This window comes from Kryptolebias marmoratus, linkage group LG9 (genome assembly GCF_001649575.2).
Source record: "Kryptolebias marmoratus isolate JLee-2015 linkage group LG9, ASM164957v2, whole genome shotgun sequence".
In the NCBI taxonomy this organism is placed as follows: Eukaryota; Metazoa; Chordata; class Actinopteri; order Cyprinodontiformes; family Rivulidae; genus Kryptolebias; species Kryptolebias marmoratus.
In genome coordinates this window covers 14771054-14786334 of record NC_051438.1, presented here as the reverse complement: position 1 = coordinate 14786334, position 15281 = coordinate 14771054, and the positions used below count along the sequence as shown (strand labels likewise).

The 15281-nt window shown below is 41.0% G+C and overlaps 1 protein-coding gene across 1 annotated transcript in view; it reads left to right on the top strand.

The window, feature by feature from the left end:
- Window positions 1-15281, top strand: part of atrx (ATRX chromatin remodeler) — a 30808-nt gene that overhangs the window by 7046 nt on the left and 8481 nt on the right. The window contains exons 9-29 of the mRNA XM_017424162.3: window positions 522-591; window positions 1246-1406; window positions 1497-1661; window positions 1750-1864; window positions 1949-2048; window positions 2321-2509; window positions 3068-3209; window positions 3309-3418; window positions 4295-4441; window positions 4522-4699; window positions 5378-5515; window positions 5636-5811; window positions 5903-6020; window positions 7052-7182; window positions 7419-7513; window positions 7646-7785; window positions 8440-8593; window positions 8748-8860; window positions 9576-9684; window positions 9835-10012; window positions 10317-10508. Coding sequence (XP_017279651.1) covers window positions 522-591; window positions 1246-1406; window positions 1497-1661; window positions 1750-1864; window positions 1949-2048; window positions 2321-2509; window positions 3068-3209; window positions 3309-3418; window positions 4295-4441; window positions 4522-4699; window positions 5378-5515; window positions 5636-5811; window positions 5903-6020; window positions 7052-7182; window positions 7419-7513; window positions 7646-7785; window positions 8440-8593; window positions 8748-8860; window positions 9576-9684; window positions 9835-10012; window positions 10317-10508 — 2921 coding nt within the window. The remainder of the gene's footprint in view (window positions 1-521; window positions 592-1245; window positions 1407-1496; window positions 1662-1749; window positions 1865-1948; window positions 2049-2320; window positions 2510-3067; window positions 3210-3308; window positions 3419-4294; window positions 4442-4521; window positions 4700-5377; window positions 5516-5635; window positions 5812-5902; window positions 6021-7051; window positions 7183-7418; window positions 7514-7645; window positions 7786-8439; window positions 8594-8747; window positions 8861-9575; window positions 9685-9834; window positions 10013-10316; window positions 10509-15281) is intronic.

Sequence of the window (15281 nt, the reverse complement as noted above, 5' to 3'; positions counted from 1 at the left end):
ACACTACATAAATAACTGTTAACATTATACGATAAGTCCTTTTTTGTTAAATGAGGTAAATGACATCAGAGAACAATTAGCAGTTGATAGCTAGTAGCTTTGTTTTCTCTCGTCTCTGCTACGATGAATGCAATGCAAATTAAAGAGACCGTTTTATTGTTTTATTTTATATTATTAGGTGTGTCTTGTGGTAGATTCAGATTCTATAAAGCACAAAAAATTATGTTTTCCATAAAATGTAACTTTTAACGTGTAATAACAAGTAAGTTTCTGTAGTTTAATGTAATGTTACGAATGGTCATTGTGCACAGCAGTTAAAAGCCTAAACCTTTTTTTCATCTTTAATTCAAAATACCTACAATTTCATTAAAATGAAGTACATTTTGACCACAAAAGAATCAGCACGGGCCCCAGTTTTCTATGTTATTACCTAATACGACTGTTTAATGATTGTTTAATTTTGACTTATTTATTTTCTGAATTATTGTTTTGAGTGTAATGCTTCATCGTCTGTTGCACAGGAGATGAGGTGGACGCTAAAGAGAGTGACTGTCAGATTTGTGAAGATGACGATGACGACCCCGAGAACAGGTAAACAAAATGTTGTGTTGCAAATAAGCTCCTGACTCTGGCTAGAGACCGCAATAAGACTGTCACTAAGCTTCACGGAGCAGTTAAGTTGTCTGGTAACGTAATGCTGACTAAAACTTTGTGGAATTGTTTATATTCGTTTTTCTCTTTTTCACAAACGATAGCTCTCCCGAAAGTAGAAACAGAAACCCCCTCCCCACTAGTGGGGATGGTTTACATTTTGGATTTATGAATACTCACCACCGTTTTTATGCTGTTTGTGGCAGAACTTAACCTACTTTTATTTAAATGTTTTTTTAAATTGACACTTTGACTGTATTAATTTTATGTCCATTCTACTGAAGTGGGCTCATCTAATTGCTCCAACAGTGTTTGGATGAGGAACTAGAGTCCTCATCTTCGTTTTATTTCATTTAAAATGACCAACATAAACGTGCAGCTTGTCGGTGTTTATGAAACATAAGAAGGTCCTCCATGGTGTATAATCAAACATCAGCTCACATTGTAATGTAAGCAGCAATTAGGAAAACATACCCGGGGAGCTTTAATATTGTCATTTTCAATTTAGTGTCTTTCCATTTGTTAAAAATTCTGTGTTTTCGTTGATTTATGCAGTTAATGTTGCCTGTTTGTGTGTTTTTTCTTCCACTGAAGGATTGCTAAAAAAATGCTTCTTGCTCAAATAAAATCCAACTACTCTTCGGGAGCAGAGAGCTCCTCTGACAACGAAGACACAGAGAAGGAAGTGAAGTCCTCCAAGAAAGTCAAAGAAAAACAGGAGGAGGAGGAGGAGGAGGAGGAGGAAGATGACCAAGGTTGGATATTAGCTAAATGCATCCAGTCATGTTTAAATAGACGTCTTTATTTTGTTGTTTCTCAAGCTATTTTTTTCTCTCTCCCTGAAGATGAAGAAACGGAAGACTCTGGTTCAGATGTTGAAGTGAAGAAGAGTAGCAGGCGACACAAGCTGCTCCGTCATAAACTCTCCCTGAGTGAATGTGAATCAGGAGATGAGAAATCTGCTCATAAAGAGAAGAGCAAGGGGAGCAAGAAGAAGTCAGGGCAGAAAGGTAAATTCAGAGTCATTCTGATTAGTTTTCTTTTCCTAACATCGAAACTGTTCATTGAATTTTTTGCTGTTTTTGTTTTATTTGTCAGTAAAAAGTGATGACTCCGATGACTCGGACTTTGAAAAATCACCGTCCAGTTCCGAGACGGGGGTGAGCGAAGAAGTCAGCGAGTCTGAGAACGACGGCAAGCGTCGAAACACCAGGTGAGGAGAGAAAACCCGACCTAACCCGAGACGGCCACTCGTTTTTTCGCTGTCGATAACCTGGAATGATGTTTGTTTCTGTAGAGCGTCGAAGAAAAAAAAAGATGAGAAACAACGAAGCTACAAGCAGCAGAAAAAGAAGCGACGCAGAATTAAAGTTCAGGACGACTCCTCCAGCAACCAGGTGCTTAAATGCAGTTTGCTTGATAGTTTCCCCAGAAATATTCCAATGTTTGATATTTTTTTCCTATTTCTTCTTTGAATTTTTAGGTTTACCCATAAGAGGTTTACTAGACCGGTCATGTATGGCATCTAAAATGTTATTTGAATTAAGCCCTGGAGTGCGTTTTTCAGTATTACCGAGGATTCCTCTGCTGCTGATCATATAAAGTAGCATTTCTTTTATTACCTCAGGGTTAAAGATCAGAGAGCTGAACTTCATGTTCATTTCCACAGAGCGGAGAGGGAGAGGGAGAGGAAGATGGCGAGGACCAAGATGGGGAAGGGCGGAAAGGCCGGAAGAAGATCCGCAAAATCCTGAAGGACGACAAGCTGCGAACAGAGACGAGAGACGCTCTGAAAGAGGAGGAGGAGAGGAGGAAACGTATCGCTGAGAGGGAGGCGCTCAGGCAGAAACTTCGAGAGGTAAACATAAAGTGTTTATTGCATAAACAGAAAGAGCTCCTAACCTTTTTTACTGCTTGTCGGGTAATCTGTTCAAGATTGCAATCAATTTTGTTTATTTATTTATTTTTTTAAATTTAGGAAGATGATAGTTCTTAAAATCTTAATTTTATGTTTTTATGTTAAAAGCTGAAAAGTAGGGAGCAGCCTTTTTGCCTTTGATGAAGTCTCAAAGCCTCAGTGCCGCTCAGAGTGAATTGAATTTGGAGGATCTTTTGTTAAATTACTGTTTGTTCTCCAACCAGCCAGGTGTAGAGGGTGTTTGTGAGAGACATTTCAAAACAGTTTTGTTACATTTTAGTTTACTTTGTCCGCTATGTGGAATACTATCACAAGACATTATAAATAACAGAGTTTTATCTTCTAAGTGTGGTGCTGGAGAAGTTTGAAAACTGACCTTGAAACTACTTGAAAAGTGCTTGAAATTTACACTGGAAAACTGTATAACCCTGTAATTGTGTGTATGGGGGAAATTTAAAAAAAAAATTAAGATTAAATCTTTGTTTAATCTGTCCGTAGGTGATTGTTGTAGAGGAAGCATCCCAGGTGGCCTGTCCCATCACCACCAAGCTGGTGCTGGATGAGGATGAAGAGACCAAAGAGCCCCTGGTGGAGGTGCACAAGAACCTGGTCACGAAGCTCAAACCTCACCAGGTTGATGGTAAGTGAACACAGTGGAGAACAGAAACGAATGGCAGATGAGCCTAAGTTGTTTCAGACTACAGCTGTTTTTTTTTGTTTGTTTGTTTGTTTGTTTCAGGGGTTCAGTTTATGTGGGACTGCTGCTGTGAATCTGTGAAAAAGATTCGGAAGTCTGCAGGTTCTGGATGCATCCTGGCTCACTGTATGGGCCTGGGGAAAACTCTGCAGGTAGGAAATGGTGTTGGCCCTAAAAAATGTATATCACGCTAAGAGAGAGAGGGGGGCAGCATTGTCCATGAATGTGACTGCAGTAGTTCGTACTTGTGTTTTGGTGAAAGTGATACCTTCAGGTTAGAAGGTCCAGCCTAGTCAGCTCCACCCGTTTTACTGAACATGTCTGAAAGTAGTGAGATGTCAGTTTCAGAGAATCAAGAGAAAGATCGATCTTTGTCTTTGAAAAATAATTTTATTCCGAAGGAAAACGAGCGTTCGGAGACCCCACTTACTGAACTCAGTCAGGAGAAGAGCCCCGAAAGGAAAACAACGTACACTTTTACAGGGAGGCTTCATTACATCGTTTTCAGCCACACTTTTACATAGTTACTGAGCAGCTTCGTTTCTCACGAAGAAGATCTGATAAGACAGAATTCCAGAGAGGAGGAATATGGGAGGACCAGAGTCTTCCTCAGTTCCCATATAGAACAAAGAACAAAATCATTCCAAACCTTGATACAAAACATAACAGTTAGAAGAATAATAACTTCATTAAGTCTTCAATTGTGCAGGCAAGAATCATAATTATTGTTATACATGTTACTATTAAAAACAGGGGTCCTCAATCCTGGTCCTGGAGGGCCTCTATCCTGCAGGTTTTAGTTGTTTCCCTGCACTTCAGCAGGTCTTCAAGTTTGGTAGAAGCCTGTTAATCACTCAGTCATTCAAATCAGGTGTGTCACAGCAGAGAAACACCTAAAACATGCAGGACAGTGGCCCTCCAGGACCAGGATCGGGGACCTCTGATTAAGAAAAACAACATTAAAATTTTCCGTTACAGCTCTCGGGTGTCTGTATGTCACCGTTCGCTGTTCTCATTCTGCCCTGCAGGTGGTGGCATTCCTCCACACATTGCTGCTTTGCGAGAAGCTTGAATTCAGCACGGCTCTGGTGGTTTGCCCCCTGAACACCGTCCTTAACTGGCTCAATGAGTTTGAGAAATGGCAGGATGGGTTTAAGGATGAGGAGAGCCTAGAGGTAAGGAATTTATTCCTTTTTGTTCGTTATTTGACTTCAGCGTGGCACTCCACGTGACTGATTTGTGGCGTGTTCAACAGGTGACAGAGCTGGCCACTGTGAAGAGGCCACAGGAGCGAGCCTTTGCCCTCAGAAACTGGCAGGAGTCGGGCGGGATCATGATCATAGGCTACGAGATGTACCGAAATTTGACGCAGGGTCGGAACATCAAGAGCAAGAAGCTGAAAGAGACGTTTCAGACAACACTAGTAGATCCAGGTAGAGTTTTAGTAAAGTGAGAATAAAAACATTCATTTTCTGATATCAGGAGGAGGTGCAGCTGACAGCTGTGATAGAGGTGCAATCTTAAATTCAAGCAAATACAAGTTTATAATTTATTGAAAATCATTTTTTATTAGTTCAAACTCAGTGCTGGCATCTACCGTGTAAATCTGTATCAACAGAAGGGGGGAATGAGAGGCACGTATCTAACAAGAGACTTAAGATAGTTATTTTGACTTTAAAAAACTTCCCTAAAGCAGTTCTGTGACTAAACAATATTGTTTACCAAGAAAACAATCTGTTTGGTGCTCTGTTGTCTTATTGGCTCAGGAAATTTCAGACTCAACATCAAACTGTCATGTCAGGGGTCGTTTGCTTCTCATATGTGTTCAAACATTGACGCTTTTATTTTTCAGGTGCTATAAAATCTATTCTTCTTACAGAAAATAATAGTGTTTGTGCAATCCAAATGACCAAACCTAAAATTCACTGTCAGACAGCACAACTAATTAAATACAATTTTATTTATTCATTTAAATTGTTGAAAACCAATGTTTGTATCACGCTGAAATATATTGACGTCTTGCTGCTGGCGACGTATTTTAAATTTGTTTGTTTTATCTGTATTGCCTGTTTGAAATCAACAGGAATTTGTCCTTGCGTTTATTCTTTTAGGTCCAGACTTGGTGATCTGTGACGAAGGTCACATCCTGAAGAATGAGGCTTCAGCTGTTTCCAAAGCAATGAACTCCATCAAGACGAGGAGGAGGATTGTGCTGACTGGCACACCCCTACAAAACAACCTTATTGAATGTGAGAGGTTCTGCTTACTCTGGATGATATGACTAAGTTCAGACAATTATTGATTTAAATGTGGAATATTGAGTTTGGGTGTCAGCATTCAGATGTGTGCTCTTCGTCTCCTCCTTTCAGACCACTGCATGGTGAACTTCATCAAGGAAAACCTTCTCGGGTCAGTGAAGGAGTTCAGAAATCGTTTCATTAATCCCATTCAGAACGGCCAGTGTGCCGACTCCACTCCATTCGATGTCCGGATTATGAAGAAGAGGGCTCACATTCTTTACGAGATGCTTGCTGGCTGTGTCCAGGTAGAAATCTTTCAATGTCTGCCTCAGCTTCATCTTGGCCTCCTTTTCTTTTTGCCTCCTGAAACAATGTTTTGTTTTTGCACTTCTTCAGAGGAAAGATTACTCGGCGCTCACTAAGTTCTTGCCTCCCAAACACGAGTATGTGTTATCGATCAGAATGACTTCGCTTCAGTGTAAACTCTACAGACACTACCTTGAGCACTTCACAGGTGAGAACCACGTTTGAATTGCCGTCTTTGGAGCTTCTCGATGCACAGCTGGCTTTCTAATTTTGTGTGTGTGTGTGTGTGTTAGAAGCAGTAGGGCCTCCAGGGGCCACTAACAAGGATTTTCCAAAGTCAAGTCTGATTGGGCACAAATTCAGCCTAATGCTGAATTAAAACAAAACTGAATAATATTAGTAGTACAGGACTGGGCTGAATCCTGAGGGAGACCTGTTTCTAATAAAAGTGCTCTTGTTACCTGATGTCATATAATCACAGAAGGTTTTCAGATAAATAGGAGGCTTTTCTGGACTCTCACTTTTCTGTGATGCATTAAGTAGTTTAGTGGACTTTCCTGTCAGAATATGGCCCAAGACATATATATGTGTGTGCGTGTGCATGTGTGTGCGCTGAGTGGCAGCTGGCACTGTGCCGCAGGCGGGTTTTAAGCCCACTTTCCCACGTTTCTCCCTAATGAAGAGCTCTGGGAGAGAGGGAACAGAGATGGTGTGGGGTAGCAGAGGGGGAGACGTGGGGGCATTAAAAAAAAAAAGAAAGGAGCGAAATCTGGAGGGAGAAGGGGCCAGAAGTTTTACACCACAACCAAAAACAAAGAACAGGAGAGCTGGTATGTGGGGGAAGGATCGGCGGTATGTGCTGTGTCTCATTAGGCCAAGTTGTCCACAGTCCTGATGTTGTGGCTGTGGACCGTCACAGTGGGGGACTCCAGATTAAAGACCTTCAATCCGCGATCAGACTGGGAACGGCTATAAATGTTTACTTCTTCTGCTGCTTGTGCAAAATCAAATGTAGCCTCTGACCCTTTTCGAAAGGTGTATACGGCACTTAGGCAACTGGCACTGACTTTGACAAGCAGCTGATCAGAATAAAGATCCTCATAGTTAAACACTGAGGTCAAAGTTTCTAAACTTTGTATTTTCCAAAATCAGCTGTACATATGAGGAGATTGAGAGCACGGCGTACTTGAAACGAACACGCATCCATCTTCCTGCTTACACTTTTTCCCTTGCGTGCAGGTGTGGGGAACGCTTTGGAACGGGGCCGAGGCCGCGCGGGAACAAAACTCTTCCAGGATTTCCAGATGCTGAGCAGAATCTGGACCCATCCCTGGTGCCTTCAGCTGGACTACATCAGTAAAGAAAACAGGGTAAGGCTGGGGAAGAAGAGACTAAACCACATTAGGAATACATGAATACAAATCGCGCACGCAGTGGGAAAACTGTCGTAATGTATCGCTGACAGATCAGGCTGCACGCTTGTTGCTACTCCAGCAGGACCTTGGTCTTAAGGATCATTTGTGCCACCAATGATCCAGCTGTGGATCCTGTTTGGTCGACCCGCTGTATGTAACCACATGTCTCACACAAGTGTGTTCTGCTACAGGGTTTCTTTGACGAAGACAGTATGGATGACTTCATCGCTTCAGAAACAGATGAATCCTCCATGAGCCTGACCTCTGAGGAGGAGAAGTCAACGAAGTAAAGATTAATTACCTTTCTCTTCTTCTTTCTGCATTCATGCTGTTTCCACCGTCATTTAACTGAGTCTTGTTTCGGATCTCTTAAGTTTGCCTGACTCTTTCCGCATCCTCTGCTCCACATTTCCAATAGGAAAAAGAAGCAAGGTAAAGATAAGAAGAAGGGATCGGATGACTCGGACAGTGACGATCTGGAGGTCATCAAGGAGTGGAACACCAGCACTCGTGGCAGTAAAGGAGAAGGTCGAAACCGAGAAGAGCCTGTTGAGGAACGTAAGTTTGCCATGCGTTTCCATGGATCACTGTAGTTTGCCAGACAACAACCAGGGATTTTATGCAGTAGGGAGAAAGATTTGTTTGGAGACTATTGTTCTCATTTGCTCAAAATTTAATTCTAAAAACATGAACTGATCAGTCCTGCAGGGTGTTTGAACATTTCCCAGACCAGATTGAACTTGATTTCATCAAATGTAAGTGGTGGAGAGAAGAGTAATTAAACACGTACTTGCAAACAAAACACAGAATATATAATATGTGGTTGTGACTTTATAAACGTAATTTTTCTATGACTTTTTTTTAATCACAAGTTTAACTGCTGTTATTGTAAATCTTGTATTTCAGGCCAAACACAAAAATCAAATATGGTCCGAAATAAGTGTTAAAGTTTTAAAGGAAGTTGTGTAATTGTATATGTGGTAATATTTGAGTTTATTCTGCTCAGAATGATTTCTCTCTGTCATCATTCTCATTTGCATTTTAAGAAGGCATGTTTACTTTTGGTTTTAATTATTTTTGATCCCGAATATTTGCCGTCTGGCTTCCAAGTTCATACTGGATTCCCCGGTCAGAGCAGCCTCGGTTGTCAGAGTTTTGTGGGCGGGTTATCGCTGACCGCGCTGTCTGACGGAGTCTTTGTGTCTCCGCCAGCTCGGGCCTCGGAGTCGGCTCCAGCAAGTCCCCGCTCTGCCGACTGGCACAGGGAGTTCGTCACGGAGGCTGACGCCGAGATCCTGGAACACTCCGGAAAGATGACGCTCCTCTTTGAGATCCTGCGCATGGCCGAGGAAGTGGAAGATAAAGTGTGAGCTTGTTTGTTCTGCGCGCACGCAAAACTTTCCTAGGCTTTTACCGCAGTGTTTCAGTGGAGGGTTTTTTTTGTGGGAAGTTTATCAGCATGATTGTCTTGTATGTGTAGTTTGGTTACATCAGTGTATTTTTTTTTTTTTTTTCCACAGGTTGGTGTTCAGTCAGTCTCTCATTTCTCTTGATCTGATTGAAGATTTCCTACAGCTGTCTTGCAAAACGGGAGAAGAAGAAGAAGACGATGACAAACCCTCTCCATATAAAGGTATTTGAAAACATTTTGACATGTTCTTCCAAGATCTCCCTACTCTGTGTTACGTCTGCTAATCTTCAGTAACTAACTATACGATCATTCTATCTCTTATTTTTATCATTTCAAAGTTGCAGTAATTACTGACTGCGATTAAGGGGCCACATTTTTGCACTGTGCTGTCACAAACCTTGGAGACTGCAGAAGTCTTTATACAGAGATACAGGTTTTAGGCTCTTACGATAACTCGCATGCAGCATGTATCCTCCTGCATGCGGGTGTGCTTTGTTATCCTTAAACACACACAGGCACAAACATACACATCGCTGCTGTTGTAAGGTCATGTTCCTAATTAAACCCCAGCAGCTGTTTTTGCTTTCATTTTGAAAATGATTAGACCTTGACTTTTTATTCCACAAAAAAAAAATGTTTGCTCAAGGGTTTGTAATTTGTAATGAAAAGATCACAGTGCCGTAATTGGAAACATACTGAAATGTTGGTTATGAAGGCTGGTTGGGGGGAGTTGGCCATGTTGAATGCTAAACACGGCTGGCTGCGAACCAAGACAGCCATCTATTTGTTGACTGATAATACCCAAACAAAATGTTTTCTTGAGAAGAAAAAGATGTGGTTGACGGCGACTCGTGCTGTTAAAAAATTCAGCTTCAATGGCGAAAAGCTGTCAAAGCAGATTTAATCTTTTTTTTTTTGTGTGTGTGTTTTGTTTAAGGTGAAGGCCAGTGGTACAGGAACATTGACTATTATCGTCTGGACGGTTCCACCAATGCTCCCACCAGGAAGAAGTGGGCTGAAGACTTCAATGACACCAGTAACACAAGGTGCCGTGCGTTCAACATATTCTAAAAGAAACACAAAACTGTCAAATCACATTTTTTTTTAAAAAAAGTCAAAATAAAAATCCCTGCAGTAAAAACATTCCTGATCAAAGTCCTGACTCTTCCCTTCCTCTCTTCTGCTGTTGCCCACAGGGGTCGATTGTTTCTCATATCGACACGAGCTGGTTCGCTCGGCATCAATCTGGTGGCTGCCAACAGGGTCATCATCTTCGACGCCTCCTGGAACCCCTCGTACGACATTCAGAGTATCTTCAGAGTTTATCGCTTTGGTCAGCTCAAACCTGTTTACGTCTACAGGTTCCTCGCCCAGGTGAGCCCTAAAATGTTCATTTCTGTGACAAATTATAAGTCGGAAAAAGATAAGTGTGAAATTTCCCAATTTTAAATGTCCTGCCAGATGACACAGTGTAGATGTTTACTGTTGCCATATTTTGTCCATGTTGTGATGCATTTCTTTAAAGAATTCAGTTTGGTTCTAATTTTCCTTAAGTAGGAACCTTATTTTGCTTGTAAATTGATCAATGATCTGTTAATCCTAAGTCTTGATTCTCAGGACACAGATTGTAGTCGAGTTTCTGTTCTTTCTGTTAATTGCTTAAATATCTTTCTTCCAGGGTACGATGGAGGAGAAGATTTATGATCGGCAGGTAACCAAGCAGTCTCTGTCGTTCCGGGTTGTGGACCAGCAGCAGATCGAGAGGCACTTTACGATGAACGAACTGGCTGAACTCTACAGCTTTGAGCCGGACACGCTGGACGATCCGTCAGAGAAGAAGAGCAAAAAAGCCACGCCTGTACTTCCCAAGGTCAGCGGAATTAACGTTTCATTGCCGATCCGGGCATCTTTTTTAGAAACTAAATTAACGAGGCATGTTTTGACAGCTCATTAACATGGACTTCATGTTTTAGACTGTTCTATAAAGAATTTGCTTATAAGTTGAGTGGGACCTATTAAAATTGATCATGGTTTCTTTTATTTCCTCTCAAAAATGGCACAAAAATCAAGTTTGTTTTCCAGAGATTAGCATGTTCCTTCTTTTGAAGTTTAGCGCTCAGGTTATAAAGTATTACTAAACTCTTGTGAGCTGTTTCCTTTTATAATTCTCCTTTCAGTTCTTCGTCTGAATGCAGGTGCTGTGTCACTATTTTGGCCCCCTAGGGTTTAATAAGAACACACAAACCTTACATGGGCCATCCAGCCCTTCACAGCTGCAAAAATCTGTCTGTTTACTGTTATTTACTAAATACTCTCCTTATTGCAACACTGCTGCTTCTCTGCTATAAACTCGCACTCCGTTTTTTTTCTTCCCTTCATTCATTCCTTAATGTCTTTTACTTCTCTGTTGATCTTTTTCCTGCTCTCTTCCAGTTGTATTTGGTTTATTCATTTCTTCTTCTTAAGTGGTTCTACCTCTTTGTTTTGGTTTAACCTGAGTTACTTTACAGGAAAATGGTAAACAAAACGGATAAGAGAAACACTCTATATCCAGCTTGCTTTTTTCTGACTGGAGAGTTAAATGCTTTTCAATCCATCTTTGTAGGAAATCTGTTTCTCTTTTACACTGTAAAAAACTTTAGCTTCTACAAATCTCTCCCAAAAACGACCAAATGTTTGGTTGTCCGTGTCTGTTTTATCTTTATAATCTTCAAATTTGACCTTGTTGCTGTAGGGACCCCAGAAACTTTTGAATCCTGTAGATAAGTGTATTACATATTTGGGCTAAAAGTTGCTTTAATCTTCCACATCATCATCATCGGGTTTCTGATCATAAGCCTTCTTCATCAAGATGTGTCGCCTTCACATTCATAAACAATTTACAAAGAGCTTCTCAGTGTTTGTCTATTTAGCTCTCCTTTCCTGCTTCCCGTGGTGTTAAACGGGCAACAGAGGTGTGGATGTTTGTAGGTTTTATCTTTTGATTTGATTACAGTTCACCTGTCGACGCTTGAAAGCAGCAGCATAGCTCATTTTTTAATAAAACAGTTAGAATTAACATTTTATTTAGTACGCTGAAAAAGTCAGACAGCTGTCTTTCAGAAGAAATCTGCACGTATTCAGTGTATAAATAATGAATCTTGTTAATATATAAGCTTGAAGACAAGTAAATCTGTGCTAAAGTCCAAACAAAAACATCATACGGCTTTTCTACAAGCTGTAGTATAAGTGAAGGGTATCCAGAGTATATCCACCTCTTTTTGTTATCATAGAGTAGAAGTACTTCCAAAGCTGATGTGATGTGCGTCACGTTTATTATTGAGACGTTTTTTAACCTGGTCTTCTCTGCCTCTCACCGACTCATGGTATTTTTAGTCTTTTTTTTTACTCGTCAACGGCTGCTAGACAGTTCTTTCTCTGGGCTTTAGTTAGATAATTTGTATTTAAGAAACGCTTTTCCATTCACACACACACGTACACCGGTTCAGTCAGGGGGGCTATATGGGGTTCAGTGTTTTGCCCAAGGACGTTGAGTCATGTGGAGATTGAGACGCCAACCTTTCCATTGAGCAGATGACCGCTCCCTAATGTAAAGCGCAGTTACAGCTCGTTCTGCAGAACGAGTTTTCTGATGGGAGCAGATATTCTTTCTCCGAGGTCTTCGGCTGGTGAAACCTGTGGTTTCCAGCTGTGAAAATTGCCACAAATTTATTGATTGATTTAATGTGTTGCTGACTTTATTCTTGAGTTACAGTCAAAACAACTCGTGAAGTTCTTTATTAATAAAAGTATTTAACTTATTTTAGGTAGATGTCGCACATTTAGTCTGTTTTTGTTTTCTAAAATATTTTTAAATCCAAAAGGTGTCCAGGGGGCCTTTTTATTTTAGGTGTTTAACAACAATTACATAGCTGCTCTGCTGTCAGTCAAATTAATTGTTCTGCTGATGCTGGAAAATTATTATATAGGATGCAACAAGACCCCATAAATGCTGTTATTTAAATGGCATGCTTCTAAATTTCGCAACACTGTCCTTTTTCTTTGAAAGCACTTGTTTTTCTCGAATATTAAACATTTTACAATTTAGCAGGAGCGGTGTCAGTCCTGCTGACTTTTCTAATCGTCAGTAACCTAGGAATAGAAACACGCTTTAAGATGTCCGTTTTTATATATGAAGGAAATGCCAGTGTTTCCTTTGTTATCAGTTCCATATAAACCTGCTAAAAGAAATTTAATCTCGTAGTCACATTGGATTTTACTGACATACAGATATTTCTTGGGAGATGCTACTGGGTAGGAACGATAAAGCCTCTCGATGTGATTTGGTTGTTTATTTCATGCTTTGTTTTCTCTGAAAAGTCTTCAATGTACACTTTTTGAGGGAAAACTGTCTGCTTTTTGAAAAGTACAATTAGCATCTAACTTTTGACCTGACTTGACATCGTCCTGCTTTTATTAGTCGTTAAATTAATAGGTATTAGGGGCTATGAGCACCGTGGGCAGCTGGCATTGTTTGTCTCCCTTTCATTCCTCTAATCTAGGAGAGGCAAAGTTAAAGAGAAGGAAACGATTGACGAGAGACGATTGGTTTGCTGAGCTGCAGAATGTTAGTCTTATAATCCTTAATGAGCCCAGTGACATTTATGTGACATGATATTAAAGGCAGAGGGGCTAATAAGTCCTTTAACAGGCTGCCCTGTTGTGGTCAGTGGGGTAGCTATAATGCGGCAGCAGGACTGAAGTACAAAGGAAAGAATTTGCTGTCTGGAATAATGGGAAGATGAGTCAGACACCCTCCGTCACTTTCAGCCAAAACGGCTCCGCACAGAAGGAGAAAAGGGTTTGAGCCACAGCAGATGGAGATCTGTACTTTCCTCCACTCTTCATGCTGGGAAAATGTGTTTTTTCTCAGCTAGAAAGGTTAGATCCAGGCTTGTTTTAAGGAAAAGTCATTTATCCGCTGTGGTTATTCCAGCACCTGTTATCCGACCTTTAAAAACCATTTTCCTCCTCCTCCTCCTTACTTGTGTTCCCTCTCCCACCACCATTACCCCACGGCATCTTTTTCCCGCCATCTTCAAGAGCATCTGTTGTTATGACTCGGCACTTTACAGAGCTCACTTTGAACATTTTCTGCACCCCTGCTTCTGCCTCTGGCCTTCCCTGCATGATGAAGGGTCATTATTTTAAACCCCCTCTTAAACACGTCTTGCTGCTCTTCAGAAATTCTAATTGGAGACAAAGGAAGCGAGCGCACTTCCCCTTAATGACAAAGAAGGTCCTTGTAGCCCAGACATGAGGTTTTGACAATCCTACCCACCCACCTGGAGATATTCTTCCCTTCTCCCCTCTTCATCAAAGTTGCCTTTCTTTATCTGACATGCTTCCACACGCACCATAAGACCGCTTCAGCGTCCGCATTTTGAGGCATTTGTTTAATACAGATTTGCAGCTTTCTCAGCGAGTGTGGCTGCGTTGCGTGCTGTCAGCGAGGCCCGCATGCCTCTGTGCGCTCGCTCTCAGCAGGTGATGGCCGCAGTGGTCATTAGGCTCTGACAGGAACGCTTAAATGCTGCAGGCAGGCTGCACTCAGCCACGCTACAGACAGGAGCAGACTGCAGCAATAAACCACACCATGCCTGTCTCATTATGGGTAGGAAGTCACTTTGACCTTAAAGGAAAATCCTCCCTTACATACCTTTTCAGCTATATATCAGTGATCAATGGATCACAGGAGTTATTTTGTGATGACAGTGTTATAAATTATTTCTTCAGCGTACCAACCCTCGAACAACCCTGTCAGTTTCTGCTTGGTGAAATAGTTTGTTTCACTTCTGAGAATGCTTGGGGTTTTTTTTGGGTTCTTTTTTTTTTTTTTTTTTGCCCAGCTCCTCGCTGAACATGCCTGATCTTGTCGGGCTGCAGGTGGAGAGAGGACTAATGATAGCAGCAGCAGAGGAACAGTTGTTGTAGGTGAGAAAAAGCAAGAGGCGTTGTTGACCCTCGATTGCAACACTCCGCTGCAGCCTTGATGGGAAAAGCTTGTTGTACTGATCTTGGATTTTAAATTAAAGCCTCCGCTGTGTGTTTCTTAAACACTGACGCAGAAAACATTTAGACAGTCAGCGATTTTATTTATTTATTTTTTGGAACTGTGACAGTGTGCAGAAAGTCTGCTATCACATAACATAATAGACCAATTGATTCAGGTTTAAATGAGTTTTAAATCTGTAGGAAAGAGTTGGTTTTTAAGTGATTATTACATAATACGAATATGTATAAAAAAATTCTCTTTAAAGACTTGAAGTGCTATTTTCTGAAATTCTATTTAGTAGCTAGTGTTTTATTTGGATCATCTAGCAGTCTGTCCATTTTTCTTAGAAATGAGGAAGAAATTTTGATCATTGAACCAAGCGATCACATCTGGACAGCACCAGAAAAACTCAAACATAAAAGACTGTACTGAATGAAGTAAAGTATTGGTTCAGGTGAATGCTGCTGGAAATTTTTACTTTTGTCATTGACTTTGACATGGCCATTTATTTATTTAAATCCCCCCCCCCCAAGTGTTGTTGAATCCTTCTGAATCCCTCCTGATCTACCAGCAGCTCCAGCTGTCTGGCTCTTACAGAAGCCCCCCCCC